The sequence below is a fragment of the Balearica regulorum genome, chromosome 7 (assembly GCF_011004875.1).
Source record: "Balearica regulorum gibbericeps isolate bBalReg1 chromosome 7, bBalReg1.pri, whole genome shotgun sequence".
NCBI classification, from domain to species: domain Eukaryota; kingdom Metazoa; phylum Chordata; class Aves; order Gruiformes; family Gruidae; genus Balearica; species Balearica regulorum.
The window spans coordinates 21,172,029-21,197,673 of NC_046190.1; the positions used below are offsets into that span (position 1 = coordinate 21,172,029).

Sequence of the window (25,645 nt, forward strand, 5' to 3'; positions counted from 1 at the left end):
TTTGTCTACTGTAAACTGTAGTTTCTTATGGTCAAAAGCTAATGGGAATTTACTAGCCGCTTCACACAAACAGATTAAAAAAAATCAGTAAAAGAGAAAAATCAGATCCCCCTAATAATCTTGTATGACAAAGAATATTTCCTGTTATTTCATAAACTGTGTACGTGTGTTAGAAATCATTCTGTCTTTAATAGAGTTGCATATGGCCTAGCAGTGAATGGGTATAGCATACACAATACCTCCTTATAGCTGGCCATGTTGTTTAGCAGGATATTTTCTGGACAAAAAACCCCCAACTACTTGGTTTGAGAGCAGTGAGGATCCACTCCAAATGAAAATGTTTGCTTTCAGCTCTGCAGAAGTTGTGACAAGATAGTGAGCTGTGATCATACGTAACAAGCGGCCAATAACGTCCTTCAAATTACTTTCAAGGTTGCATCATCTTGCCTTTAGGCTTCTACAGCCATTCTGCAGCTGCTAAAAGTTCTGTGCAGTCCTATAGGCCTGTGGGAGTTATGGTGGACACCCACTGGCGACCACGTTTGTGGCAAGGAATAGGTGTCACCTTGTGCAAGAGTGTAAATACTAGAATACCTTCTCTGCTTTGCAATTGCTTCTTGTGCTGATATTCACAGACGTTTCTTTGTGGACATACAGAACTAACTTTGAGGCTAACACAACCTATGCTTAAACTGGTGGATTATGGAGTCCTAGTGTGCTCTTTGGTCTGGATAATTGCAACTGTTTGTAGTACCTCTCCCACCATTTCTTGTCCCCATTCCATGCCTTGGTTTCACTCGAAGGAAGCTTAGGGACCTAAGCCGGGAGAAAGCCATCCAGATGGCTATAGCACAGAATCCCTAAGAGTGCCAGGATTAGCCGCCGCTGCTCAATCCAAACTCTGCTAATTTCATTGCTACATTGAGGAGGCAAACTACAAACACATAGTTACATCTGTTTCCCCAACTCAGTTGGGAAATCCCAGAGCCAGCTGCAATTTCAGGCGTATCTCTGATGCCAAGTCTGTATGTAAGCAAGATTTCACAGTAGAGCAATGAACTTGTATCACTATTGTCTCTAGTTTTAAGTGTTGGTTTATCATAACTAATCAGAGAATTTACAGTCTGGCAGCAGTCTGGGGTAGTAAATTTTTAGACAGGGCTAACAACCAATTTCAGGATGAGCAGTGGCTTTCTCCACCACAGAGCAACACTGCAGAAAATAGACTGAAGTAGGACCAGGAAGAGATCCATAAAGGTTTGTTTCCTCTTGCACCATGTCTGCATAACTATAGCATCCCATTAAGCTGTGCTGGTTCCTCTAAACAAACTGGAGGGCAGAAGAGAGCAGCAATTGCAGTATGTGCCGTGTTTCTCAAATCTGTCTTGTGTATATTTTCCTCAAACCCTTTGTGTCCTGTACTTTGGCCCACCTCTGCAATTCACAGAGACCTTCCAGTAACCTCTTGACTGCTTGATCCCACCTTAAACACTTCCACCGCAGCCTTTCAGAGTCCCACCAAAAGACCTCTGGCTCATGTCACGCTGCTGCAAATGCACAAGGCTGAACAGTTGCAAGGGACTGGCAGAATTACAAGGGACACCAGCCCACTGTAACTTCCGTCCTTGTGGCCATGCAGGAAAGAACTTGTCCCCCAAACTGATTCCAGAAGCACTATGCCCCAGAGCTAATGCATGCCTGTAAGCGTGGATATCAGAGCTCAGCTCTTCACAGTCTTACATGTTCTGTTTCTCAATATGCAAATTAGTCCCTGATGACATGTGATTTTTGATACCTTTACATCCCATGTTCGTTTGGAAAGTTCTGAGAGGAACAGCAAGTGATTTTTCTTGTTGCCATCTCCTCTCTAACCTTTAAATGAACCTGTCTAAATTCCTCTCTAAAAGGAATTTTAGGAGTGAGATGCTTTTTGGGACCCTGACAGTAATGTTTAGGTTGGGACTTCTAGAAAGCAGATTTTTATTGTGCCATTCATGGCCCTCTCTGCTCAGAGACTGGTGTGTGTACCACAAATAAACAATTTCCCCTAAGAGAACATTCAAGTTCCATGTTGCTGTCTATTTTATTTTTTTTTAATGGAAACTAATCTGCAAGGCTCCCAGACCTGAAGCTGCTTGATGGTAAGACCCTACAATTTTCAGCATCAGTACACGTAGAGGATACAGACCTCACATTTTGTAATGCACAAAGTTCCATGCCAATAGAACTTTTCATTATCAACAAAGGACTTTTTGGATTTTATTCCACATTTCAGTGAATATGGAAAGTAACTAAAGGCAGATTTTTTTCTGGTTTTTGGAACGTTGTGGAGGAAGGAACTATGGCAAAATACTAAACATCTTAGAGAATAATTTTAGATTAATCCCATCTGTGTGTTTTTTAAGTCTTTCTTACTCAAGACATTGTTGTGAAACTAGCCTAGGCTAATATTTTTCTACATGTACTTTGTTAGTTTCTGCTTTATTATCAGTATATTAAAGTTCTTTAAACCCTACTAGGGTTGAAGGTCTGAGCCAGTTCAGTAATGGTATCTTGTTATAGAATCACAGAAAAATAGAATCAAAAGGAATATGATGATAGTTTGCTTTTAGAAGAAGTTCCTATGTCCCTCACCTACCAATATCCTTCAAGTATCTGGATGTAGCCAGTAAAATCAATATATGGAGATCTTGGGCATTTTCTCTTATTTAAATAAGAAGGCAAGAAAGAAGTAAATCACCCAGTGCCCTGGTGCCTCACAAGGTCTTCTGTGGTATCAGTGTGGTCAAGTGCAATAAATAAATAAACAAACTCCATGTTCTAATATCAAGGGCTGATCTAAATTGGCCATTTCCAATGAATTGTTTAGTTACCAGCTGGAAGAACAGATGATTTCATTTTCATTTCCTTTCTGGTTAATTCACTTGTAATATAGAACATATGAAATGCAGTGATATGACAAGGTTTTATAATCCACTGGAAAAACACGACTTAGCGAGAAAGTGGGAATTTTGGTGGGTGCTTGATCTTCAAAGGCCCAGGGATAATTGGCTGTGAATCCCAGTCTGACAATTTGTACCATATATTTATTTATGTTAGTGTATACAGCATTTTCTGCTAGCAAATCCTGGAATTCTGGTTTGGGTTTATTAAGAGTAATCCAGTTTAAATCAAACCTGACTTGTAAGTCTTGCACTTACTTTTGCACTTACTTTTGTAAGAAAAATAGGAGGAAGGGGTCCCTCTCTACTTGTAAGACTGGGCACCGGCATACCCGGTTGCAGTGCTCCAGCGGGCAATGCTGCTGTGCTGCAGACGGGTTGCCACGACCCGCTCCTCCCGCCACCCTCGACTTTGTTCCTGGTGTAGAGTAGGGCCCCTCTGCGCACATGACGGTTACAAGTCACAAACGGTCTCTCGGTGAAGGGTGTCAGACCCTGGAAGCAGATGCGGTGGTGGAAGCCATCTTCCATCTGGTTCTCTGTTCCCCTCGCCTGGGAGATATGGTCCTCACAACCCGCAGAAAGCATGGCGTGGGCATCCCCCACCCAGCTGGGAGCAAGCTCAGCCACCTTAGTTCAGCCACCCAGCCGGGGCTGCAGGCCGTGATGGCAGATATAGGACCGGGTGGGTGCCCAGGTGAGGCCTCCGCTCCTCCGGGGCTGCCGGGCTGGGCTGCAGGGGTGTCCCCCGGCTGCCGCAGCCCCGTGCAGAGGACACCGTGCCCCTGTGCCTTCACCCGCGCGTCTGCGGGCTTGGAGTTCACCTGAGGCGGGGGAACGGGCGCGCCCCTGCCTGCGCTGCCCCGCGCCCCTGCCCGCTCTCCGCGCGGTGCCGCCGCGCCCCCTGCCGCCCTGCCCGTACGCACGTCGCGCGGGACGGGACGGGGCGGGGCCGGGCGGCGGATCACGTGAGGGCGCTCAGCTGACTGCCGGGTGGGCGGCGCGGCGGATGGCGCCGGCGGGCGCGGAAGGAGCAGCGCGGCCCGTGGTCACGGTTAGCGCCGGAGCGGGTCGGCGGGTCTCTGCATGCAGCTGCTGCGGCACCGATATCTCGGCTTACTGCCCTTCTCCCGCAGATGAACGGAGCCCCGCGGGACGCGGCGGAGCCGGCGGCGGTGTGGGAGCGGCCCTGGTCGCTGGAGGAGATTCGTAAGGGCAGCCAGAGCTGGTCCTTGGCCTCGGACGCCGGGGTGAGCGGTGCGACCGGGATCGGGCCTGAGCCTGGAGAGCGAGCGGGCCGAGGCTGTCCCGGCTGCAGGTCCCCGGGGGCCGGTGCTCCCTGCACGCCGGGGTTTGGGGGGGTGTCGGGCGGGACCGTGTGCGGGGCGGTGCTGCCCCTCGCTGGCCCGAGCAGCTTCCGGGGGTCGGCCCGCCTGCCCCGGGAGGGGCCCTGTGGCAGCAGCCCTCCGGCGCCCCGCCGGGTGGAGCCCAGTCAGAGCTGGTCGGTCGGCAGGCTCTCCCGTTGCTTCAGCCCTCCGGACCGGCCCAGAAAACTGCTATGAGGAGGTGGCCCGAAAGGAAAGGCAGAATAGCGTGGAAACAGAGTAGCATGAAACTTGGTCCTGGGTGTACGTGGGGGTGCTTCAGTCTAAACTGTGTTTAATTGGATGCTCAGTTGAAGTGTACGATCAACACTGCTCGAGTCATAAATGGTGCCAAAAGAAAAAGGAATTGGATGCTGACTGTTGCTTTTCTCTGTTGTAAACAGCTTCTGCATTTTCTGCAAGAGTTCTCACAGCAAACCATTTCCAGGACTCATGAAATCAAAAAACAAGTAGATGGATTGATTAGTGAAACAAAAGCCACAGACTGTCGCCTTCATAATGTCTTCAATGACTTTCTTATGTTATCCAATACACAGTTCATAGAGAACGTGAGTATGTTCTTGTACAGCATCAGGCTTGTACTTAAAACATTGGTGTTGTCCTTCACTGTAATGTGGAGAAGTGATTTGGCTTTTTGGCAAGTTAATTTAGAGATAAAGTGGCTTTTAATTGTTTTCTGTTGAAGAGTGTCTTAATTGCTTTGTGAGTCATGCACTATCCAATATTTGCAGATGCATTTTTGCTTCTTCTGAGGTACCTTCCCTCCATGTTTATATATAGACATGGAGATCAGAGCTTCATTTTTAGGACTATGAATGAGTTGGGATCTCTGGGATGTCTTGATATATCTTTACAGGTAGCATGAATGTAGCATTTTGCTGCACTTGGCTATCTAAATGTGGGGAATGTTATACGATGCTGTAAATCTGTCCAGTGGTGTTATTTTATGCTAAAAGCAGTTAGTATTAAAGGTGTTGAACTGCAGGTGGTTGTTTGTTACGTTTGGTCATGATGAGCATATTTGTTGGTGAATGTTCCCACTTTATGAATATTGCTGTTTTAGAAAGGTAAAAGCTAGACTTGAAAGCCTGTTACAACATTGTATCACTAGGAGCATGTGTATAATTAAGATGCAGAGCTTTAATAGTCTTTCAGATTTGTGGAGGGGTTTTTAGCACCATGAGTTTTATCAGGTGTTTTGTTTCGATCAACATTGTTTTCAGGCTACATGTGTCTCATCTGAAGCCATGATGCTATTATTGGAAAGATGCTGGCAAGGGACAAGACAATGGAAATCTGGATTTCTGCTTTGGGTTTTTGTGGTGGTGCTGGTGGTCTTTTCAGAGCTGCGATGTCTTTTCTGGCCTACATTTGCCGTTCAGCATAACAATTCTGTCTTGGAACAGTTTGTACCAAACATCTTAAATCTTGGGTGCTTAAAGCTGTTTGTTCCCAAATTTAAGTGCACAGAAATAGGTCCTTGCCTCTAGTTCTCAATTTAGTTAATGTCAGAGATCTGTCTCTTCCCAGGAGATAACAGTACCTGTGTTTGAGATACTTGGATTTAGGTTTGCAGGTTCAAGGGAGATTTTTTTATTCCACTGTGTCTCCTTGTAGCTGATCCTATAAAAGAGTGCTAAAAGAGGTGGATGGGAGGGATCATCAGAACAAACTGAAGGCTGAGGGAGGATGTGAACCTTCTCTGTAAGTACAGGAGAAGGGTAGACACTCAAGAAGAAGAAAAGCTATGAAATAACAGAAAATAAAAGGAAAATAACCCATAAGTAAACTCAGGTTCAACTTTGAAGGTTTCTAGAATAGCTTTATGTTAGAGGGATTAAAACAGTGCACTACTTGCTTTTTTTTTTTTTTTTTTACATATTCAGGTCAATCTGTAAACAGAGTTAAATGGTCAACTTGTCTTCTACTACTGCAGTGACATTTGCCGTCTTGAATTGCCTTAGTTGTGTTGAGCGGCTGACTGATGGTAACTTCGGGATGTTGATTTCAATGCATGAAGGAGGCTATGAAGATGCTTGATATCATCCATGGCTGCTTTTTTTTTAAAATGTGTAATGAATTAATGTGTAATTACACATTAGCAGTGTATTTTATTTTGGTGGTGTCCATGGTTTAGCCCCTGCAGCAGCATGTTGTTCTTACTTAAACTAACTTTGCTTGACTTTTTTAGAGAGTATATGATGATGAAGTGGAAGAGCCTATTCCCAAAGCTGACACTGGAGACAAAACAGAGCAGGTATTTAACTTAAGCTGCCTTGAGGACTGACATGTTTGTAGCTGTTGTCTACCTTCTCCTTTTCAAACTTATTTTGTGAACATTTACAGCCTATGAACCAAACTGTTTCCTTTCTTCTTGAAGTGTCTCTGTTGGATAGTGTATGTCACTCAAACTTAAAGTTGACAGTAACATAGGAGGCTACTACAGTGTATGATAATCTGTTAGGGCCTCCCCAAGCTCAATACTGCATCTAGTAGACAGGACACATGCATCAATTTTCAAATGCTACGTATGTTTTTTCAACAAGAGTACTGAGGCTTTGGGGCTTTTTACTGGATTCAGAGGTAGTGAATTGGGGAAGCAGAATCTAACTGCAATTCCCAGGTATGAAAACTCAGAGACCTTTTTGTATATCTTACAGCCTAGGTGTGTTATACCATAAATGTTCCTTTGCTGGGCTGGGAGCATAAATAGGATAGTACTGTGCTGGTGTGGATGTTTAGAACATCTCTGTTTCTGGGGTTGATAAAGATGAATTAAGACAAGCGAAAAAAAAAGAGATTATGAAGATTGTTTTTCTTACATATAGTGAAACAGCTTTCATTGTGCTAATTTGAAGTTAAAATTTTGTATCTGTGTTGCAATGAGATTGAGTCTTGAGTAAAATGCAATGAGAATGTGTTGTTCCTGTTACTAAAGGAAAAGACACGGGAACAGAAAGAAGCTGATCTGATCCCCAAAATCCAAGAAGCAGTGAATTATGGCTTGCAAGTTCTGGACAGTGCATTTGAACAGCTAGACATCAAAGCAGGCAACTCTGACTCAGAAGAGGAAGAAAGTAATGAAAGGGTGGAACTGATACTTGAGCCAAAGGTACAGAGACCTGTTCTTACTGGGAGCATGGATTTGTGTTTGGCTTTGTTGAACTTGCTCTTTGCTTCTGTCAGCAGTATCGCTGTGTTGGTATAAAATTGATATTAGTTACCTAAAAAGAGCATATGATGACTACATCTGAAGAAGTGCTCCTTGCTGAGCTATTCCTTGTGTAGCCTGCTTGTCTTGCAGTTGGCATTGGGTATGGCACCCTAAAAGGAATTAGCTCAATGGCAGTGAGCTTGGAAAGGGAAGTCTCAGTTCTGGGTGGAGTGGGACCTTTAAATTTCATGCTCGTTAGGTAGAAATCATATCTTCATAGGTGGTTTTTACTTTCCCAGTAATTAAGAACTCTAGGTCCAGGACTTGGGATAAAACTGATGCCCGCGTGGCTTTGCGAGGGTATTCTTCTGTTAGATGATGCCTAGAAAACAAGGTGGGACAAATAGAAGCAGCCCCCTTCTTTCACAGCGTTAAAAAGGAATAAATCTCAGCTGGCCCACCCAGTTGCCTGCTGACTTGAACCATGTGTCTGGTGGGACTCTCCTGAAACAAGCTTGTATCTTCTTTGAGTTAAAACAAGGGATATAAGACTATGTTGCTGATGAAGACAGAAGAGCTGTTCCTAGATGTCAGAAAGACCTTATGTTGTCTCTTTCCAGGATCTCTATATAGACAGGCCTTTACCTTACTTGATTGGCTCTCAGCAGTTTATGGAACAAGATGATGTTGGCCTTGGAGATCTCTCTAGTGAAGGTATGTGCTGACATGACTTTTTGTTCCTAGTCTGAGACTGGTCTGTTTTAACTCACAGCTTGGTTTCTACTGCATAGTGTTCTTGCATGTTTAGATGCACACTGTAATTAGCTGGGGAAAAAAATGCGCGTCATGCTGTAATAACCATTTTTCCGGTGTGCAAAGCAAGTTGTCAGTAACTTGTGCTCTGTGTAGTAGAAACGCAAAGTGCTAAAATTTCAGCAGCCTTCAAAGCTCTTCCAAACCACCCTCTTTTCCACAAGATTTTTAGTTCTCTTCACAAAGCCTTTAAAGTTGCTGTTGATATGTCTGCTGACCACATCGCTCTGTGTACGGATGTCATATCTGGTCTTAACTTTCTTGTTTTCATTTAAAATAGAAGGATCAGTAGATAGTGATCGCGGAAGTGTAATTGACAGTGAAGAGAAAGATGAAGAGGTAAGTGACGAGTGACATAGTACCAGCTACTTTGCACAAGCATTCATGAGTCCTTGCTTGTGTGTGAGGCCGTTAGCTACCTTGCTTTTTCACATAGGACCTCAAGATAACATTGCACAATGTTTGTTCCCTATGTTGGTTGTAGTAAACGTGCTTTTCATTATTATTCTTATGCGGTAGTGTCCTCTGCAGCTTTTCAGAGAAGCAATAAAGTGGTATCGACTCTAACTGCTATTATAGTAGAATTCTTCAAACTGAAGTGTTTTATTCCAGTCTAATTTCACTTTGTGAAGCAAATCAGGTTCTTATCAAGAATTGCATATATGGAGAACAAATCTGTTATAAATTACAGTTACAAAGAATGGAATGGAGACTAACAGGAGCAAGTTTAAAGTTAAGCAGGTGCCAGGCATGCACCTCTAGGCTTTGCCTCATAAATTTGCTGCATTGAAGTATTAATTTCTGAAGTAAATAATTTGCCTGCCTTGGCTGGGATGTCTCTGCTTTGTAACTGTGCTGTGGAAGCACTTCCTTTTTCCTGAGGAGTTTGCTTTTGATATCTTTGCTCAATTAAAGTTAAATCCCTTTTGAGTTACTCAAATGCACTGTCAGATGGAGCTTGCTGTCTTTGCTAAATTAATGACTTTCTAGTGAGCTCTGTTCATAAAGATGGTCAATGGTGGGGAAACAATTCCTTGGTCAGGTCACGGTGAGGAGGTTTGCATGTCCACATGTAAGCAAGTCCAGAGCTTCTGAGCCCTCTCTTGACTACTGGACAAAAATAGTGTGTGATACTTGTCTTTGGGTCTCTTGTGTTCCAGGAATCAGATGATGAATTTGGAAACCCTAGTGAAGATGACCAAAAGATGGTAAGGTTATGCACCCTGGTACAACCTGAAAGACTTCCCGCTTGTGACACAGTGAGGATGCAAGAAAGAGGAGATAAGAGCACTAGATGATTAATAATTAAAAACTTTGGTTAACTGGTTTGTATAACCTTGAACAGGAAGGCTGTCCTGGCCAGATGGCACTGCATTGTGAAATTGAACCTGTGTTGGGCTTAAAGATAGGATTGCAAGCCATCATTAGATGCAAAGCATATGTGGGATGGCATTGCCTGATCTGTGTTTTCCTCGGGAATAATTTTGGAGTCATGAGAGTTCACAGAATCTACCCCAGGAAAACGAGGCTCCTGTAGGATTATTTGGTCTATGATTACAATTCTGAACTTGCAGCGCAGGAAATAAGGAACAGTGCAGTTTGGGTATGACATGAAATCAAAGATGTGAACAGTATGAAATGTTTGAAAAATATGTCCATTTGGATAACAAATGAAAAGGGAAAAGAAATGTTTAGATTGAGAAAATTCTGACTTTAGTACTTGGTATTAGGAGAAGGAATCTTACCCATGTTTAGGTGTGCCACTGCAAAAGACATTTTGCTGGGGATCCTCAATCTGAAATGCTTAGTGCCAAGAGAACAATGTTTCACAAAGCAACTCTTCTTAATCTATGTATCAATAAAACAATGTTACAAAGGGACTCAGCTGTTAAATTAAGCTGTATTGACCTTCAGAGGGTAACTTTGTATGCCTGATGTATTTTAAGAGGAGCAAATATCTTTGGGATAGTGCTTCAGTTAACTTCTGGGCCCTTGTCTGTGCCAGCCCCCAGCTCACAATTCATTTCATCGTTTTCATCCTCTCTTTCTTACTGGCATAACTGAAGCCAAGATGTGGGCATGTCTTGTCTGTCATTCTGCTATCCACCTTAGGAATAGCTCAAGATGATGTAATTATTTACTAGCTGATCACAATGTTCCTGAGTTAAGGCTAAATACTAGGTCTTTAGTGGAGAGGAGTTCATAAACTAAGGGAAGCGGCACAGCCAGAGCAGCTCGGGCTTGTGTATAGTAGCAATACACTCCTTGTGAGGAGAACCTTGGTGTCTTCAGTTGCATCTCTGGCCCAGAAACGTGCAGTGATACAGCACAGGCGTGTACTAGAGAATGCAGCAACTTGCTTGGAGCTAAAGGCACTCCTTTCTTACCTCTCAAAAGCTGTGAAGTACCCTAAACTGGCAAAATGTTTCCCTCCTTTCAGTAAATTTGTTTTAAATATTTTATCTAAGCAGGTGTGGTTTTGTGCTTGTTTTGTATGCCAACTTCAGGAGAACACAATGGGGTATTATTGTTTTTTAGAGGATAGCACAGATGAGTGATGAAGATGATGATGATGGTTGTGATCTCTTTGACTCTGAAAAAGAGGAAGATGAGGATGGAGACTTAGATGAAAGCACAAGGCCTGTAAGTAATTATTGCCTCCCTGGAGAGAGAGATTTGACTTCTGTCATGAAAAATCTGTCCTCTCAGTTACCTGGGATGGGATCCTGTAGAGAGGGCCTCTCAAAATCCTGTATGGTCTTTCAACATGGTTGTTCAGGCTTATCCCTTTAAACTAGGGGATTTCTGCACCCTAAGCTGGCATCAAAGCTGACTTTGAAGGTCACTAAGAAACTTCTTGTTGTGTTTGCATGTGGTAAAGATTTCTTGCTTGTCCTGCTCTCAAAATGAGGTGACATTCAAAATTTATGCAATCATAAGGGATCACATAATGGACTAGAAATGGCTTTTTTCATCTTGATGCACACATAATGTCTTAATTGCTTTCTTAATAGAAAGCTGTATTGCCTCTTATGAGGGTTTCAATCAAAGTCTAGAAAGAATATTGTAAAAGTGAGGTTGTAGAATACAGTATTTATAATTAGAATTACATCAAGTTGGTAACCAGATTGTATATAAGGAATATGCTGTTATTTGTCCCTACTCCTCAGAAAAAGAAGAGGCCAACATCATTTGCAGATGAGCTGGCAGCCCGAATCAAAGGAGAAGTACTAGTCAAACAGGACGAAGAGCATTCGTGTAAGTTAAATAGTTAACTTTGATAAGTTATTATGGGATAGCGGGAGACTCATGAGAGAGCTGGACAGGAGATTTTGTGTAGGAAATTTCACAGATCTGTTATTTGCATATGTGTTAGGTGAAAGCGCAGTGAGAGGAGTTAAAGACACTATTTTGTGTTCTGAGAAACCTTTTGACTATAACTTATAGGAATGAATTGGAATCCACTTAATATTATAGTGGAAAACATTGCTTTCAGGTGAGATATGTCACTCCCCAAGCAGCAAAGCAACAGTTGAAAATAGCTGACTGAAATTGAGGTGGCAAGTGCTTGTCAGCTTGCTTTTGACCTGTAATTCTGAGAGCATGAACAGACAAGAACAGTACGTGTTCTTGTGTGGTTCAAACAATCATGCTAGGTCTGTGAGTATCAGACTATAAAACCTAACCAGCTTACCTTGTTCAGTTACAAGGAAATCTTCTCTTCACTGAACTAACCTTGATGATAGGGCCAGAGGGAATAAAACTCTGGCTTTGCTTTAGGTAACTGAATCAAGGATGATATGTCTAGAACCATTTGAGATGCTCAAAGGTTCTTTGTGAGATCTGTGCCACCTGGAATGCTGTGTGGCTCTCTGGCATCTCAGGTGACCCTAGTCTCTGTGTGGGCAACTGTGTTGAATCCACGGCATCTGACAGAATAATGCTATTACAATTTTAAGTGCCAATTTTAGAACCTGTACTTGATATAATTGCTTCAGTGGGCTCATTCCCATGAAAATGTATATGTCAGCTTGGTTAGATTATTTTTTTAGGTTCTTTTAACCACAGATTGATCACAGTCTACAAGTAAAGATGGACTATTTTATTTATGTTTTGAATTTTTCTTTTTAAAGCCCTGTCATCAGAGACCAAAACAAAGAAAACCCTGAAAGCAAAGAAAGAAGTGAGAGTTCCATCAGATGGTAGGATTTCCTCCTCTCTTGTTTTTGAACTGTGGGTTGGAATGTAAGACACCGCTTAGGAAATTGTGGCATCTGCTCTAGAAACTGGGTGGGATGCATCCTTCGGGGTGAGTGTGTACGCAAATCTAAGTTGTGATGTGCTTGTAAAACAAGGCTAGCAACAAGGCTAGTGAGGGTTCCTCCTTAAATGTGGTCTTGTGGAGCAATCATACACAATTCAACCTGACTACAGCAGCTTTTCTATGTGTCATGTTTGAGAGAGACGGGATGGAATTAAACCAGTTTTTATTTTGGATGTCTCTTTAATTTCCTTTTCTGAAACTTTGGTCAGTTGCACCACAGCTCTTGGCTCTTGTGCTTTCTAGATGAAGATGATGACATCTTCAAACCTCCTAAATTGACTGATGAAGACTTCACACCCTTTGGGTCTAGAGGTGGCCTCTTCAGTGGTGGTACAGGTCTCTTTGATGATGAAGAGGTGAGAATGCTGGAGAGGATAAACATGGAGTGTGTGTGTGCCACCATTTTAAAACCAAAGCATCCTGACAAATTCTCAGGTCTGGAAGGTAGGGTGGGGAAACATTTTGTTGCTCGGTGTAACATTCAAGCACAGTGGAACAGCGTAGCTTTCCAGTGGAGAAAGAGAACTCTTGGCACAAACCCCTCTCTTTTGCAGTAGTGCTGCTAGAGATGCAGGTGTGGTCCTATCATTACATTAGACAGGTTCTAATACCATCAGCACTTACTCAGCACCTACCTCACTTTTTATTTGTGGAGTTAAACCAAATGCCATACTATTTTTTTATTTTTAACCAGAAGATTTCTATTTAAATGCCAGTGAGAATCCTGAGTTTTGTCATTCTCTCTTTCTCTGTGGGTGTAGGAGAAGTTTGAGAGGAAAGAGAACATGATGCTCTTTCCATTTTATCTTTCAGAAACCATATCCAGACAGTGATGCTGTTGGGTTTCTGTCTTTGTGCTGTTAAAAGTTCCATATTGCAATTATGTTATGTTCTTTCATCCGGTTGTTACACAATTACTGAGTTACTTGCACTGGCAAGAAAAATTCACCTTAAGCTTACTCTTGTGCTATGTATCTGTAGCTGACTTGATGAACGACAATGCACAAAGTGCATTTCTGACCTTATTTTAGTATTGTTTGTGCATGTCAAAGGGGAGAGAAACCCACTGTCAGGGATACTTGAGATTTAAGGATCCCTATTCTACACAGAAAAATCAGCAGCTGTCTTTTGCTACACAAAACAAATTCACCACTTTTCCCCCTTTGCATTTTCATCTACAATCAGGGTGACCTTTTTGCTGAAGCACCAAAAGGAGAAGAATCAAATGAGAGAGAGGAGCGAGTCCCAGTAAGTGAAGGTAAGGACCAAGTGTTGCTTCCTGTAGTCCTGTCTATGTTGTGATTTATCGCTGCTAGCAGCTAGACTGTTTTGTTTCCAAACTAGAAAGTCTGGAGTAGCAATGGTTGGCAAGTATCTTCTCCTCCCCAGTCTTAATAGAGAACATCTGTGTTTTCCTTGAATTTTAAATCTGTGCTTGCTATGATTACTTACACACACCTACTCTCCTGGAGCTGAAAGGATGTTCTTACTGATGTTGGCAGAGCTCTCTGCATGCACTGGGTTCCTGCTGCTGAAGAGTATTTTGCAGGATCCAGCTGTGGGTTTGAGTGGAGTAAAGATTTCTTCTTACATTTTAATGAGTTTCCCATTAGCTGTATATCTAGACCCTTAACCAGTCTGAGCACACATTCTGTACTGCAGCAGCTTTTACTGAAGCATTGTATTTGATGAATTCTCAGATATGGGTTGGGAGGCTAAGCCATTTTTGTTTGAGTGTATTGTATTGAAGTGATTTTGAATGTGTAAATGTATATCATGTTTATAAGCTTCAGTTTAGTAGAGCTGTTTTGTGGAGTTTTAATGGAGCAAAAATAGCTAGATTGTTATATATGTATGCACACACACACACCCCCCCCCGAAGTTCAAGGAGAATGTCTAAAGAGTTCTGAGTTGTTGAGGAGGGGGGAAAAAAAGGTCAAAACTTCAGATTACTATTTCTAGAGTTCTGAAGGCTTTGACAGCATAAACCAAGTGCATCCATTTGTACTGTACTTCCTATGATTTCAGTGTCCTCTACAAAGTCCTTAAAGAAAGTTCCTGCAGGTGCAGTATCTCTTTTCCCAGGTATGATTCATTCAATAGCAAATTGCTTCATGCACAAAATGCTATCTTCTTTAAAACCTACTGGGATGGTTTTAAAGAAGAAAACTATTCCAGTACAGCAGCACTGCATTGCTTGATCATGTGCTTAATGACAAATACAGGTGCTTCTACCATGCTAAGTCTAAACTGCAGCATGCTTTATGGATAATCAAAATTCTGTAGGAGCTCTGAAGGTAGATATCATTGAGAGCAGATGTCAGCTTCCAGTGTTCTGCTATGCACTTTTAAGGATGTGTGTTACTTTAACTGATAGTATACACTTAAAGTCTGCAGTGCATGCAGTCATGCCTTTCTTCTGTACTCTGAGAAGGAAATGCATTTTGTTTCAGATTTGATCATATTGCTTTAGGTTAGCAGAGCAGTTTAAACATCAAGTTCCTATATTTTTGTGGCACAGGTAAATAAGACCAGTCTTCTTTCTTTGGTTTGGATTAGGAGAATCTGCATACATAGAGTTACAGCTCTGTAACTCGGAGCTAGGGAAAAAAAAAGGATTGTACAAAGCTCCCTGTTCCACAACAGACATCAAGCTGAGCAATGAAAAGAAACACATCACCAGTCTCTTTGAATCAACTGATTTTGATTTCTGTCTTTGTGTAGGGTCTTCACCTTCTGATTGAGTTACCTTAATTTTAAGTTTTGCCCTTTATTAAGAGAGGCCTATTTTAAGACTATTGCTTCAGTTAAATGAGTCCTCAATCAGTGTTATTTTTAGAGTAGGATGTATACAAATACAGCCTTTTTACTCCAGGATCAAAGATATACATCAGCAATGGTGATACTATGTAATTATAAGACTTGGTAGCAAAGATCAAAACAGCAGATTGAGGTTTTCTTTATCCTTTCCTCTTTCTTGGAGGAACTGTTGCATAAGCAATGAACTTATCATTCTAATAGTGTCCTGTTCTTGTTCATTAGGAATTAAGTTATATGTAGCATTTACTCAAAGTCTTCAGTTGCTCCCTCTGTAACTTGTAGACAGGCTACAGTCACCAGAGAAAAAACAAGATTTAGACTAAAATCTATTTAGACTAAATAGATTTTAGTCTATTCAAAATCGCTTGATGAACACATTCCCAGTGAACAGTTTGTTTAGGAACTTGAGAATGTTTAATAACTAATCAAATTTTGTGGCTGTATTTCTGGCAATCCTGTGGCACTTTCTAGTAGTGCTGTATGTTTTTATTGTAATAAATTGCTGCTGTGTTGATCAAAATTCATGCAGTCTACTGACTTCTAACCAAACAGCAGTTGGTCTACTTTCTCCCAACCTTTCCATTAAAGTATCTTTCTTCTCGCCCCATGCCATTTCCAAGCATCTATACATAAGGAGCAAAAAGACAGGTTTAGAACCAGGCTGCCTATTTTTACCAAAAACACTAAAAGTGTTTGCAGACAATCCATTGACATGCATGTATCGCTGGAGCAGGACATTTCCACACCAGATGTAGAAGAAACAGTTGTTACCAGCTTATTCTAGTTGATCACTGCCATATCTGAAGCACGCAGGAATCTCTGGACCAAACTCAGCCTCATACCGCAGTACGCCTGGTGGTCTTGCATGACAAGTGCAGGTCCTTGGGAGACCTCAGGCACCTGTCCTCCACTGTCCTCAAGCACCTTACCACTTTTATTTGTTCACAGTGGTGTGGCTTACTAGTTAGTAAAGTAGGATTCTGGTTCAGGAAGTCCATATGGATGACAGTGGGGGACTGCTGTATCTTCTGTCTTTAACATGGAATCTGGCTGCTGTTCCTAGGGGACATGTGCAGGTTTGAGGAAGAAGTGGTTGCAGTGAGAGTGAGGGGGGATCTGTCTGTGACTTGGCTTTATTAGGAAGTTTCTAGCTAATGCTTTTGATGCAGCATTGTTGCAGAAGCACATTAAAAGTTGCTGTGATAGAACTCTGCCTGACTCCACTTACTCTGGCACAAGTTCAGCATTTTTGTAACTGACAATGATCTCTGTATGGGTGGTTTTTTTTGGTTGCTTTTTTTTTTTTTCTTCCCCCTGTCTGACCTTCAGGAGGAAGTGATGTGTTTAGTTCTGCTGTAATTGTGGAAAAGGACAAGAAGCCTGTAGCACAAAGCACAGAGAAAACCCCTAAACAACCTGGGAAAGTTGTTCTGTTTGATGATGATGATGATGACTTCTTTGTGGGAGCAACTAAAAAGCCTCCAGATTCAGGTACCTCTATACATGTGCAGTGGAAGATTAAACATTAAAGGTCATCAAAATGCAGACTGATAGGAACCAATAAGTTACAGTGATGCAGGTTTGAATTCTGTTACTTCTGCTTGGGTTTTTTTGGGGGAGTTGGTTGGGGTTTTTTTGTTATTGGCATTTCTTTTCCTCAAAGTGGTGTGGGACTAGTTTATTTGTACTTGCTTTCCACTGACTTTCCTCTCTTAGGATACTCCTCCTACTGCTAGAGCAGTATCTAGATTTGAACCAGGGAAATGGTACAGACTTTATTCCCACAGCCTTAAGTCCCCGTGCCCAACACTCCCTATTGGTAGGCTCTAGGTCTTTAGAGGTGCCAAGCCAATACAAAACACTGCCTTTAGAGATGCTAACTGACTCTACCCCAATGCTTGTTGACTGCACTCTCTGTCACCAGTGCTCTGGGGTAAGTGGTGTTTCAATTTGAGAGTTTGTCTAGCTTTTTGTCTTAAAGACACCTGAAGTTGGTCGTATTTAAAAAGGGAGCATGATATCTTTTGAGACTGTGGTATCTTCTTTTGTTCAGTAGTGGCTGTTCAGTTCTCATCATTCCCTGTTTGTCTTGTCTCTTAATGCAGTCAAGTCCGCAGCTGACCTATTTGATGATGATGAAGAAGGTGACTTATTCAAGGAAAAACCTGCCATTCCTCCTGTGGTTGCTGGCACAACTAAAGAAACAGAAAGCCGTAGGGAGACAGTCATGGAAAAAAAGGTAATGGCATATAACTGGATTGTATGGCTAAGGTTTTAGGAAAAAGTTACTACTGCAGCTGAAGTAGTCTTTCCATGTACAACACTATGGAAGTGTCATATTTGTGATACAGACCTAGGTTCGTAGAGTCTTCCATGACCCGAAGTGCTTCAGGCATCCTTAAATGCCTTTTGCCTCTCAAACTTTGGGTTTATTTGTTTGGGTGGTTTTTTGGTGTGGGCAGTGATTGGAAGAATTGTATTAAGACTGGATTAAAATGAGAGCAAAATGAGAAGCCTCTGATAATAAAAATCTTTATGATGTTCATGGCTGAAATGAAACCAGCCTGACTTAAGAACCTTTGGTCTCACAGTTCTGTGCTGCAGAGACTGTGTTTGCACTTATACCAACCGCTAATAGCAACTTAACTGGTAACCCATTGCTTGTATGTGTTGTGGGAGAGGAACGTGGATGTCACAGTTCTACATAAGCGTTTACAATACTTGGAGTGTTTAGAAAGCTATTTTTCAGTGAAAACTCTTAACTTGTAGAAAGCTCTAAATGCTGTCCTCCACGTATGTATGGAGTTATGAGAGTCTCCTAATGTCCACTCCACTTTCATTTTCAGAACAGTGTTTCGAGGAAAGTAGCAATGCTCTTTGTTTCTATGGCAGAGATTGTCTATATTCATACTATACATATTCGCTGTCCAAGGAGTATTTGAACTTAATGAGCTACAGTGACTCTTCTCCCCTCTGGACTGAGAAGTGTACAGTGCTGGGGATGTCTAATGCACATTGCTGTAGGACTTTCTCCATATTGCCTTATGAGAAGCACCCAAACACAAGGGCCAAAACCAGCTTCTATTTCTGGTGTAGTACAGGAGTATCCATGGTTGATGGAGTGGGAGTGGTGGTGGGAGGTCATCCAATGCCTTTGCTCTGATCTCAGAGCACTTGGCTTTTCTGGAGGATTGTATGAGAACTGATTCAGCAGCACTACTCCTGCTCTGTCAGGAAGTGAGGGCTGTCTTATACTCGAACCTTGCTGACATTAGTGCTTGGGTCTGGAATCGTTCTGAGTTTAATGGCAATATAGCTGTTGGCAGGCTGGGCCTGTGCTGGGTTAATGCAGGAAACGTTGGCTGGCAGAAACTGCCCTCTTCCTTTACAAAACACAGCTTGTTAAAAGCAACATTTTTGTTTAACTTATGAGGAGGTCTGGCATGAGTTGCTGCATACATTTTTCTGCTGAGAAGGATGATGGTGGGAGGGGAGGTATGGTAAGACCTGCAAGTCACTTGTGTGTAGCTCTGGCTGCATGTGGGGAACTCACTCAGCATATGAGTTTTGGACTTCAGCCGATGAGTGACAAGCTTGTGTTCTATCCCTTCAACTGCTGGGATGCTTCCAGCAGCATGCCTCTTAGAAAGGATCATATGATGTGCTGGCCCTTCCTGAATCTGAATGGGTGCTGATGCAGTGTCTTTATTTGTCCTAAAGAGTCAACTATCTCCAGGTGAGGACTTCAAGCCTTTATCTGAAAAGCCTCCAAGAAAGCAGAGGGGCCTCTTCTCTGATGAGGAGGATTCTGAAGTGAGTATCTCTTTAATAAATTCCTACAGAAATCCTTGGGATCTGAGTCACCCTGGCTTCAGTCAACTTGTATCTGGGGACTCCTTATTTATCTGTAGGATTGGGAACTCTGACATCCACGCATCTACTCCTAGCCATCCTGAAAGTTCCCTCTTGCTCCAAGAGTGAAGTCTCTGGGAACATTTTCCCTGTCTTCAGAGAGTTAAAGTTGTGTGGTACATACAGGCATAAATTGAAAGCCTGAAGAGGGGAAAGATCAGCAAATCAAGATCAAGAATCGTGAAAGAATGCATATGTTTAATTTTGTGTCTTCAGCTTCCAGTTAGCAATTAATCTGCAAAGCTGAGGGAAATCCCTGTGGAGTTGCAGGTGATTGGTACATCTGAGTAAGACAATCTTTCTCTACTTCATAGGCACACTGCATGCTTTTTTTAAAAAGGAAAAACATGAATGTCCCATTTAGAGTTCTTAAACGTATAGCATTGCATTGCAACGTGACGTTTCTTTGGTTTGCACAGGACTTGTTTTCATCAAGTAAAACTGTGAAGTCCAAAGCTACATCTCTCCCCACCAGCAAGTCCATGACAAAAGCTCCGCTCTCCTTGTTTGATGATGATGAAGAGGTAAGTACCACTTCCTGATACTGCCTGTGTATGGGAACCCTCCTGCACAGCTGTTGCTAATGCAGTAGGAAATGTTCAGAAACTTACAACACTCAGCTTGTATATAGAGCACTAAATTAGAGCACTATATCGATCTTGCATTGTGTAGCAGTTCCGAGCATGTAGACAGCATTATGGAGGAGAACGGTAGCAGAGACTCTTGCAAGTTCTTTGGTGTCCTTTTTTTAGTACTTTGCAGTCAGTGCATATAATGTCTGGACCTAAACACAAAGGACTTTATCCCCCCCAATTGATAGGACTAGAGAACACTGAGCAGTAGAACGGATATAAGCTTCAAGAAGCTGTTTTATCCTGGCCTGTGGTACCTAGCCACATGGATAACTTCTTGTTTCTCTTGTGTTATGGCTGGTGAATTGCTTTTTTCTCCCTTTTCAGTGTGTAAGAATTCTCTATCTTACTCATCTTAGAAGTGGGTGGCAACAGTGTCTTCCATGCTGATGACTTCTCAATGAGCCTTTCATTGCAGCTTTGGCTTTTGACTTTTTTTATATTTTTATATTTTTATTTTAAGGATCTCTTTGGTGTGATACCTGCCAAGAAGCAACAGGAAAAACCCGTGGAAGAGAAAGCAAAACAGTCAGAGCCACTCAAGAAAGCCTCCAGCTTATTGTTCAGCAGTGATGAGGAGGTACTGAGGAGTGAGATTTGGTTGAAAGGGGTTACTGGGCTTTATGCAGGGCAAAGCATAAAACTGTGGAAATGGGAACCACAGTCAAACTCTGCTGTGTCCACATGCCAGGCCTACCTCAATCCTGTGACTTGTTTGCAGTTGAGGAAGCTGTCTGATTCTTGGCTCAAATTATCTCAGGATCTAGGTAACAGAAGTCACATTGAAAATACGAATTTTCTTTCCCGTAATTTATTAAAAGATGGATAGATCCATCTTTTAAAAGATGGAGACCGCTGCCAACAAATCTGACTTAAAAGGGAAAAATAAGTCTGCTCTTACTGCTTTAATTTCTGTAAGGAAAGTTTAGCAGTTCTAGGTAGATATATGGTGAGTTTTTCTTTGTTTTGTTTTTTTTTGGGGTGGGGCTTTTTTGTTTGCTTGTTGGGTTTTTTGTTTGTTGTGGTTTTGGTTGGGTGTTTTTTAAACCTAGGAATGGGAAAAAATGAAACATAAATGACTAGGCTTCCCAGAGAGCAGCACTTCCCTGTGTGATGGATTTAGTGATGGATTAGGTGTTGTCCTGCATGTTAAATGAAAGACAGAGACACTAAGTAAATTAAAAACTTGTCTGGAAACTCTCTGAATTAATTCGCATGAATAGGATCCAGACTCTTCCTAGCCCTCCCACTTCCCAAAATTACTCTTTTGTGTAGACTTTATTTTTATTACCTGTCCTATAATTGGTTGTTTAGTGGATACTAGTAATATCTTTAGATGCATTTTCATCTTAATGTAGAATAAACCAAGTTCATACTTCAACATGCCTGTAGTCCCTTTCAGAAAGAGGAGGAACAGAGGTGGGGAACAGGGCAAACAACTTAAAATGCTGAGAATAACAAAGCACACAAGCCAGAAAACTCTTCCAATGCCAAAAATGTTTCCTTCTAATGTAGATTTGTGACTTGTTCAGTGGGCAGGCTTGATTATCTTTTTTTAATTTTTTTTTCTAGCCTCCAGGGGGAGGGAAAAGTACAGTGGTTGAAAGATGAGGAAATAAGAAATACAGCATCGTGTGCTCTAGTAATAAGTGGTCTTGGGTGTGGGATGTTGTGGGTTTTTTCTTGATTTGTTTGTTTTGAGGTGGGTTTTTTCCCCTATATCGAGCTTGCTAGTTATTTAAGTGGCTCAAATCATGTTCTACTACTCCTGTGACTGCAGCTGACACTGACCTCAGTTGTCAAGAGCAACTATAATAGTAAAGTGTGTGTACCCTGTTTTGCTGGGCAAATACTATATGTCAAAAGGTGGCCAGGCTCTCTGCAAAGCCTGAGCAATGTCAGATTACAGTGGCTAGCACAAAGGCAGGAAAATAAACTCATAGAGAGATGCAAGGACTGCTAGGATGCTAAAGTGTCTCTGGTTATAGAGAAGATAGCAAAGTGGCTTTAACCAAGACAAAAGAAAACTTAGGGTTCCTTATTTTTAAGGAACACTGGAATGTCTCCAAGCCAGCTAAACTTCCTTCTGAAGATGACCGAAAAGAGGACCCTGCAAAACCAGCTAGCTCTGTCAGTCAGGCTAAAGCTGTGAAGAAGACGAGCCTCTTTGAGGAAGAGGATGAGGAGGACTTATTTGCAATCACTAAAGAGAGGTGACAGTCCGGGGAGGGGGGGGGGGGGGGGCATTTTTTTCAGAACAGCCCAACATTGCCCTCAACACCAGACAGACCCAGGTGTATTGCAAGTGTTGTCCCTTGCTACTGCTACTGAGGAGGAAGTAGAGGTGTTTGAGTGGGCATGGGCAGGTCTGGGCTCTTTTACCTCTTTCATATCTGTGGTGGATCATTTTTCTTGCCACCACTGAGCTGGGGTCTCCATTTCCCTGCCTGTGATATAAAATCCTCTTGATCCCTTTATATCTTTGCTTCTGCAGAAAGCTGTGCGGACAAGAAGGGAGGGTGGTAGAATTGTTGATCCAGTGAGGAAGCTGAGCCCTGTATCTGGATCACTTGATGCAAATTATGGTCCTAAGTGATACTTTTAAACAGATACAGTGCATGGCCTCTGAAACTTTTTGCACTGAATCTTCCACTTTCTCCTCTCTCTCATTGCAGCCAAAGAAAGCCACAGAAGGTATCATTGTTGTTTGAAGATGATGCTGTTAATGGAGAATTGCTCTTCAGCTCCCCATCAACACTACTTCCTTCAGCTGCTACGGCTGCAATGGTACCTCCCCTTTCTTTTAAAACTCAAGTGGAACACTTAATCTTTTTATAGGCTGTCTTATTTTTTAGGTACTGAATGTAAGTCTAATTTGCTTTAGATGATGGTAGCTCTAGCAAACTGGGAATGGGAACAGAGCAGCCTGGACTCTTACATGTAAAAACTTCTTACTACCATCAGCCTAATAGAGGTTTCAAGATTTTCTTAACCACTAGCTCTAAATTTGTCTGGTTTATGCTAAAAGCCATTCCTGAGGATGTTTTGAGAGCTCAACCATAAAATACCATTAAAAGGAACAAATGGCTTACGGCTGACTGTGAAGCTAGGGCTTTACCTTTTGTGTCACATCAACGCAAGCTGATTCAGCTGTGTTTACAGGCTTCTTACTGGCCCTCTGAGGGTGCTCATGCTATCCACTGTCTTATTAACTTAGCCTAAGACATTGCCTGTCTGGTTGTGCTTTGGAATTGAGAGTAGGAGTTGAAAAAGCATAACACAGCTGTATCTGTAGTGGGAATTTCTGCACATGTGTATGCTGCATCCCCCCTCACCTTTCTGCTTACCAGGAAAAGTTGTCCTGGCCCATAAAGATAATAGGCTTAGGAATAGAAGAAGAAACAGGCAAGCTACAGTCTAGCTGCTGGCACCAACCAGATAAGATTCCCAGGGCATCCAGTCTAAGATTGCAACTGCTTCCTGCACTCTTAAACCAAACTAAAGATCCTATAATACTAAAAATCAAGTCATAAACTAGAATGTTCCATGGGAGGAAAGTAGAAGTCAAGCATGTTGCCAATGCCCTAGACCCCTGCAGAAGGCAAACTGAGACTCTGCTATCCCACAGCAGTGTATGCTGCTTCTATATCCACCAATTTTGTGTCAACAACATTCTCTTAATTTTGCAGGAGAAAGTAAAACCAGCACAAGCACCGCCTGTCTTTAATGAAGAAGAAAAGGAGGAAAAGGAAGATCTGCCACATACAGCAGCAAGGACTAACCAGGCAGAAGATACATTGTGGTGTTTAGAAGAGCCTGGAGCTGTTCCTCTGCCTAGAGGAACAGATGTTGCAGGGCAGCAAACAAAGGAAAAAGTGAGGGATTTTCTTATATTAATCTGAAGTTTGGTAAAGGTTCAGTTTAAAAAACAACAAAAAAATCTAACAGCGCTGTTCTGGGACAGAATTCTCTTTATGGATTGCCTCTTCTATTGCCAAGGAGAAAATAACTGTCTCCATTTAACAAATCACTTGTCAGTCAAACAGTAAATTGATTAATGGCATTTAAAAGTTGTTTCCCAACTAATGCACATGAGAGAATTGTTTGGGATTTTTGGGGGGGGGGGGGGGCGGTGAAGGAGGGGGAAATCTGTTTTGTTTTTCCTCCGCAGTGGGTTGGGTAATCTTTATTCACATGAACAGAAGCTTTCCTTTAAAAGATAGCTTATATTAATGTGTAGGCTTTGCTTCAATTCAAGCTCAGTAGTTTTGTTTCAACATACTGTCTGATGACACAAATGTTAGTTGCTGTGGCTTTCATGGCTGTGAATTTCTCCTGGACAGCACTGTTACAGAATGAGATTTGAGTGTATTATTGAAGAAGCTTCAGCATAATTTACTCCTGGGCGTGGTCTTACTGAGTGATTGTTAGGAAATTAACAGCTGATGAATTTCCAGAGTAGTTGTTATGTTTTGCACTTTCCCATTCAAGGTTCAGGTAGTTCTGCCCACTCCAAAGAATCCCAAATTGCATGATCTAGGTACCTCAGAGATTATAGCAAAGCTGCTTTTAATGCAGCCTTGTGGTGCACATGCAACCTGACATACGGATGAGGAGGAAACCTTATGCAGGAAGCAGCTTATCAACAGCGCTACAGGAGGAAACTTGTGTTCCCTTCAGAGCCATAAAGTGTGTTCTCTTCTTTATCTACTCTCTCTTGCTAATCTGCATATTGCTATTCTGTCTGCTTAGGAAAAATGAGTTCAATATAGTTGTCTGCTTGGTAATGGATTGCAGAACTCTGACCACTGTTGGCATTTAATCAAAGTTTAGTGGTGTCTTTATTAGCAAACCTGAACAAAATAACAGGCTGATGTATTAATTTTTTATTGTTTTTTGGAGCCTTTTGCAGCAACATCCTCAGAGCCAGCCAGCAGTTCAGATCTGTTTGCAGCATCACCACCAGCTCTGCAGAAAGATGTCAAGACCCAAGCTAAGAAAGTGTTAAGCTTGTTTGAGGAGGAGGAAGAGGAGAGACTGGAAGATGATGATGGCATTAAAAATGCACAGGAAGAAATTGGTGTGGTGAGTCCAGGGAAATCCTTGAACACTAGGAAGTAGTATTTTTACCTTTCTACCTCTCCTATTCTAGGCAAGGTTTTGTTTTTACCCTTCCCTCTTTTCATGTCATGGAGGCTAATCTTTCTCTATTGCTAAACTTCCAGATTCTTGGGTGAGATATTATTCCTGCTCTTCACCATTATCCTGAATGCCTCTGTAAATTTTTCTATCCCACTAACTCAAAAGCATTTTGCTGCATGCTATTATGAAAAGAAATTCCGTACTGATGTTTTGGTGCAGCTACTTGATATCTGCTGTACAGAACTGATTCCCCAGTTACCCCTCAAGGTCAGAGGTACTAGGAAGTAGAAGAATGTGGAATTTGAAACCTTGCGGTTTATCCCTTTATTTTCTTTACGTTGTTGCAGTTTGCTTGGTGGATATGGGCCTGCAGACTTAGCTTCAGCAAGAATCATCTTAATTCTATTTTTACTTCTGTTTTTCAAGTATGTGTGTTCACTTTTTTAAAAAAGCCTCCAGTTGCCATATTCTTGCTGTCTGGCTTTCCCAATATAGTATATACCATCAAGAGTAGATTTTGA

At 42.0% G+C, this 25,645-nt stretch overlaps 1 protein-coding gene across 7 annotated transcripts in view; it reads left to right on the plus strand.

Annotated features, from left to right (window-relative positions):
- Positions 1 to 3,918: 3,918 nt before the first annotated feature.
- Positions 3,919 to 25,645, plus strand: part of WASHC2C (WASH complex subunit 2C) — a 36,346-nt gene continuing 14,619 nt past the window's right edge. For 4 of the 7 annotated variants that reach the window (XR_012836358.1, XM_075758371.1, XM_075758372.1 and 1 more), the window contains exons 1-23: positions 3,919 to 3,996; positions 4,079 to 4,192; positions 4,711 to 4,875; positions 6,519 to 6,584; positions 7,266 to 7,439; positions 8,102 to 8,195; positions 8,575 to 8,633; positions 9,455 to 9,502; positions 10,833 to 10,937; positions 11,465 to 11,552; positions 12,428 to 12,496; positions 12,862 to 12,974; positions 13,804 to 13,876; positions 14,647 to 14,703; positions 16,768 to 16,929; positions 17,544 to 17,677; positions 19,159 to 19,251; positions 19,770 to 19,874; positions 20,446 to 20,562; positions 22,032 to 22,195; positions 22,658 to 22,769; positions 23,672 to 23,857; positions 24,885 to 25,067. Coding sequence is in view for 6 of the 7 variants with exons in the window: in XM_075758371.1 (XP_075614486.1) it covers positions 3,952 to 3,996; positions 4,079 to 4,192; positions 4,711 to 4,875; positions 6,519 to 6,584; positions 7,266 to 7,439; positions 8,102 to 8,195; positions 8,575 to 8,633; positions 9,455 to 9,502; positions 10,833 to 10,937; positions 11,465 to 11,552; positions 12,428 to 12,496; positions 12,862 to 12,974; positions 13,804 to 13,876; positions 14,647 to 14,703; positions 16,768 to 16,929; positions 17,544 to 17,677; positions 19,159 to 19,251; positions 19,770 to 19,874; positions 20,446 to 20,562; positions 22,032 to 22,195; positions 22,658 to 22,769; positions 23,672 to 23,857; positions 24,885 to 25,067 (2,526 nt within the window). In the remaining variant the exon portion in view is untranslated. The remainder of the gene's footprint in view (positions 3,997 to 4,078; positions 4,193 to 4,710; positions 4,876 to 6,518; positions 6,585 to 7,265; positions 7,440 to 8,101; positions 8,196 to 8,574; positions 8,634 to 9,454; positions 9,503 to 10,832; positions 10,938 to 11,464; positions 11,553 to 12,427; positions 12,497 to 12,861; positions 12,975 to 13,803; positions 13,877 to 14,646; positions 14,704 to 16,767; positions 16,930 to 17,543; positions 17,678 to 19,158; positions 19,252 to 19,769; positions 19,875 to 20,445; positions 20,563 to 22,031; positions 22,196 to 22,657; positions 22,770 to 23,671; positions 23,858 to 24,884; positions 25,068 to 25,645) is intronic. The other 3 variants (XM_075758373.1, XM_075758374.1, XM_075758376.1) reach the window with 1 other exon arrangement.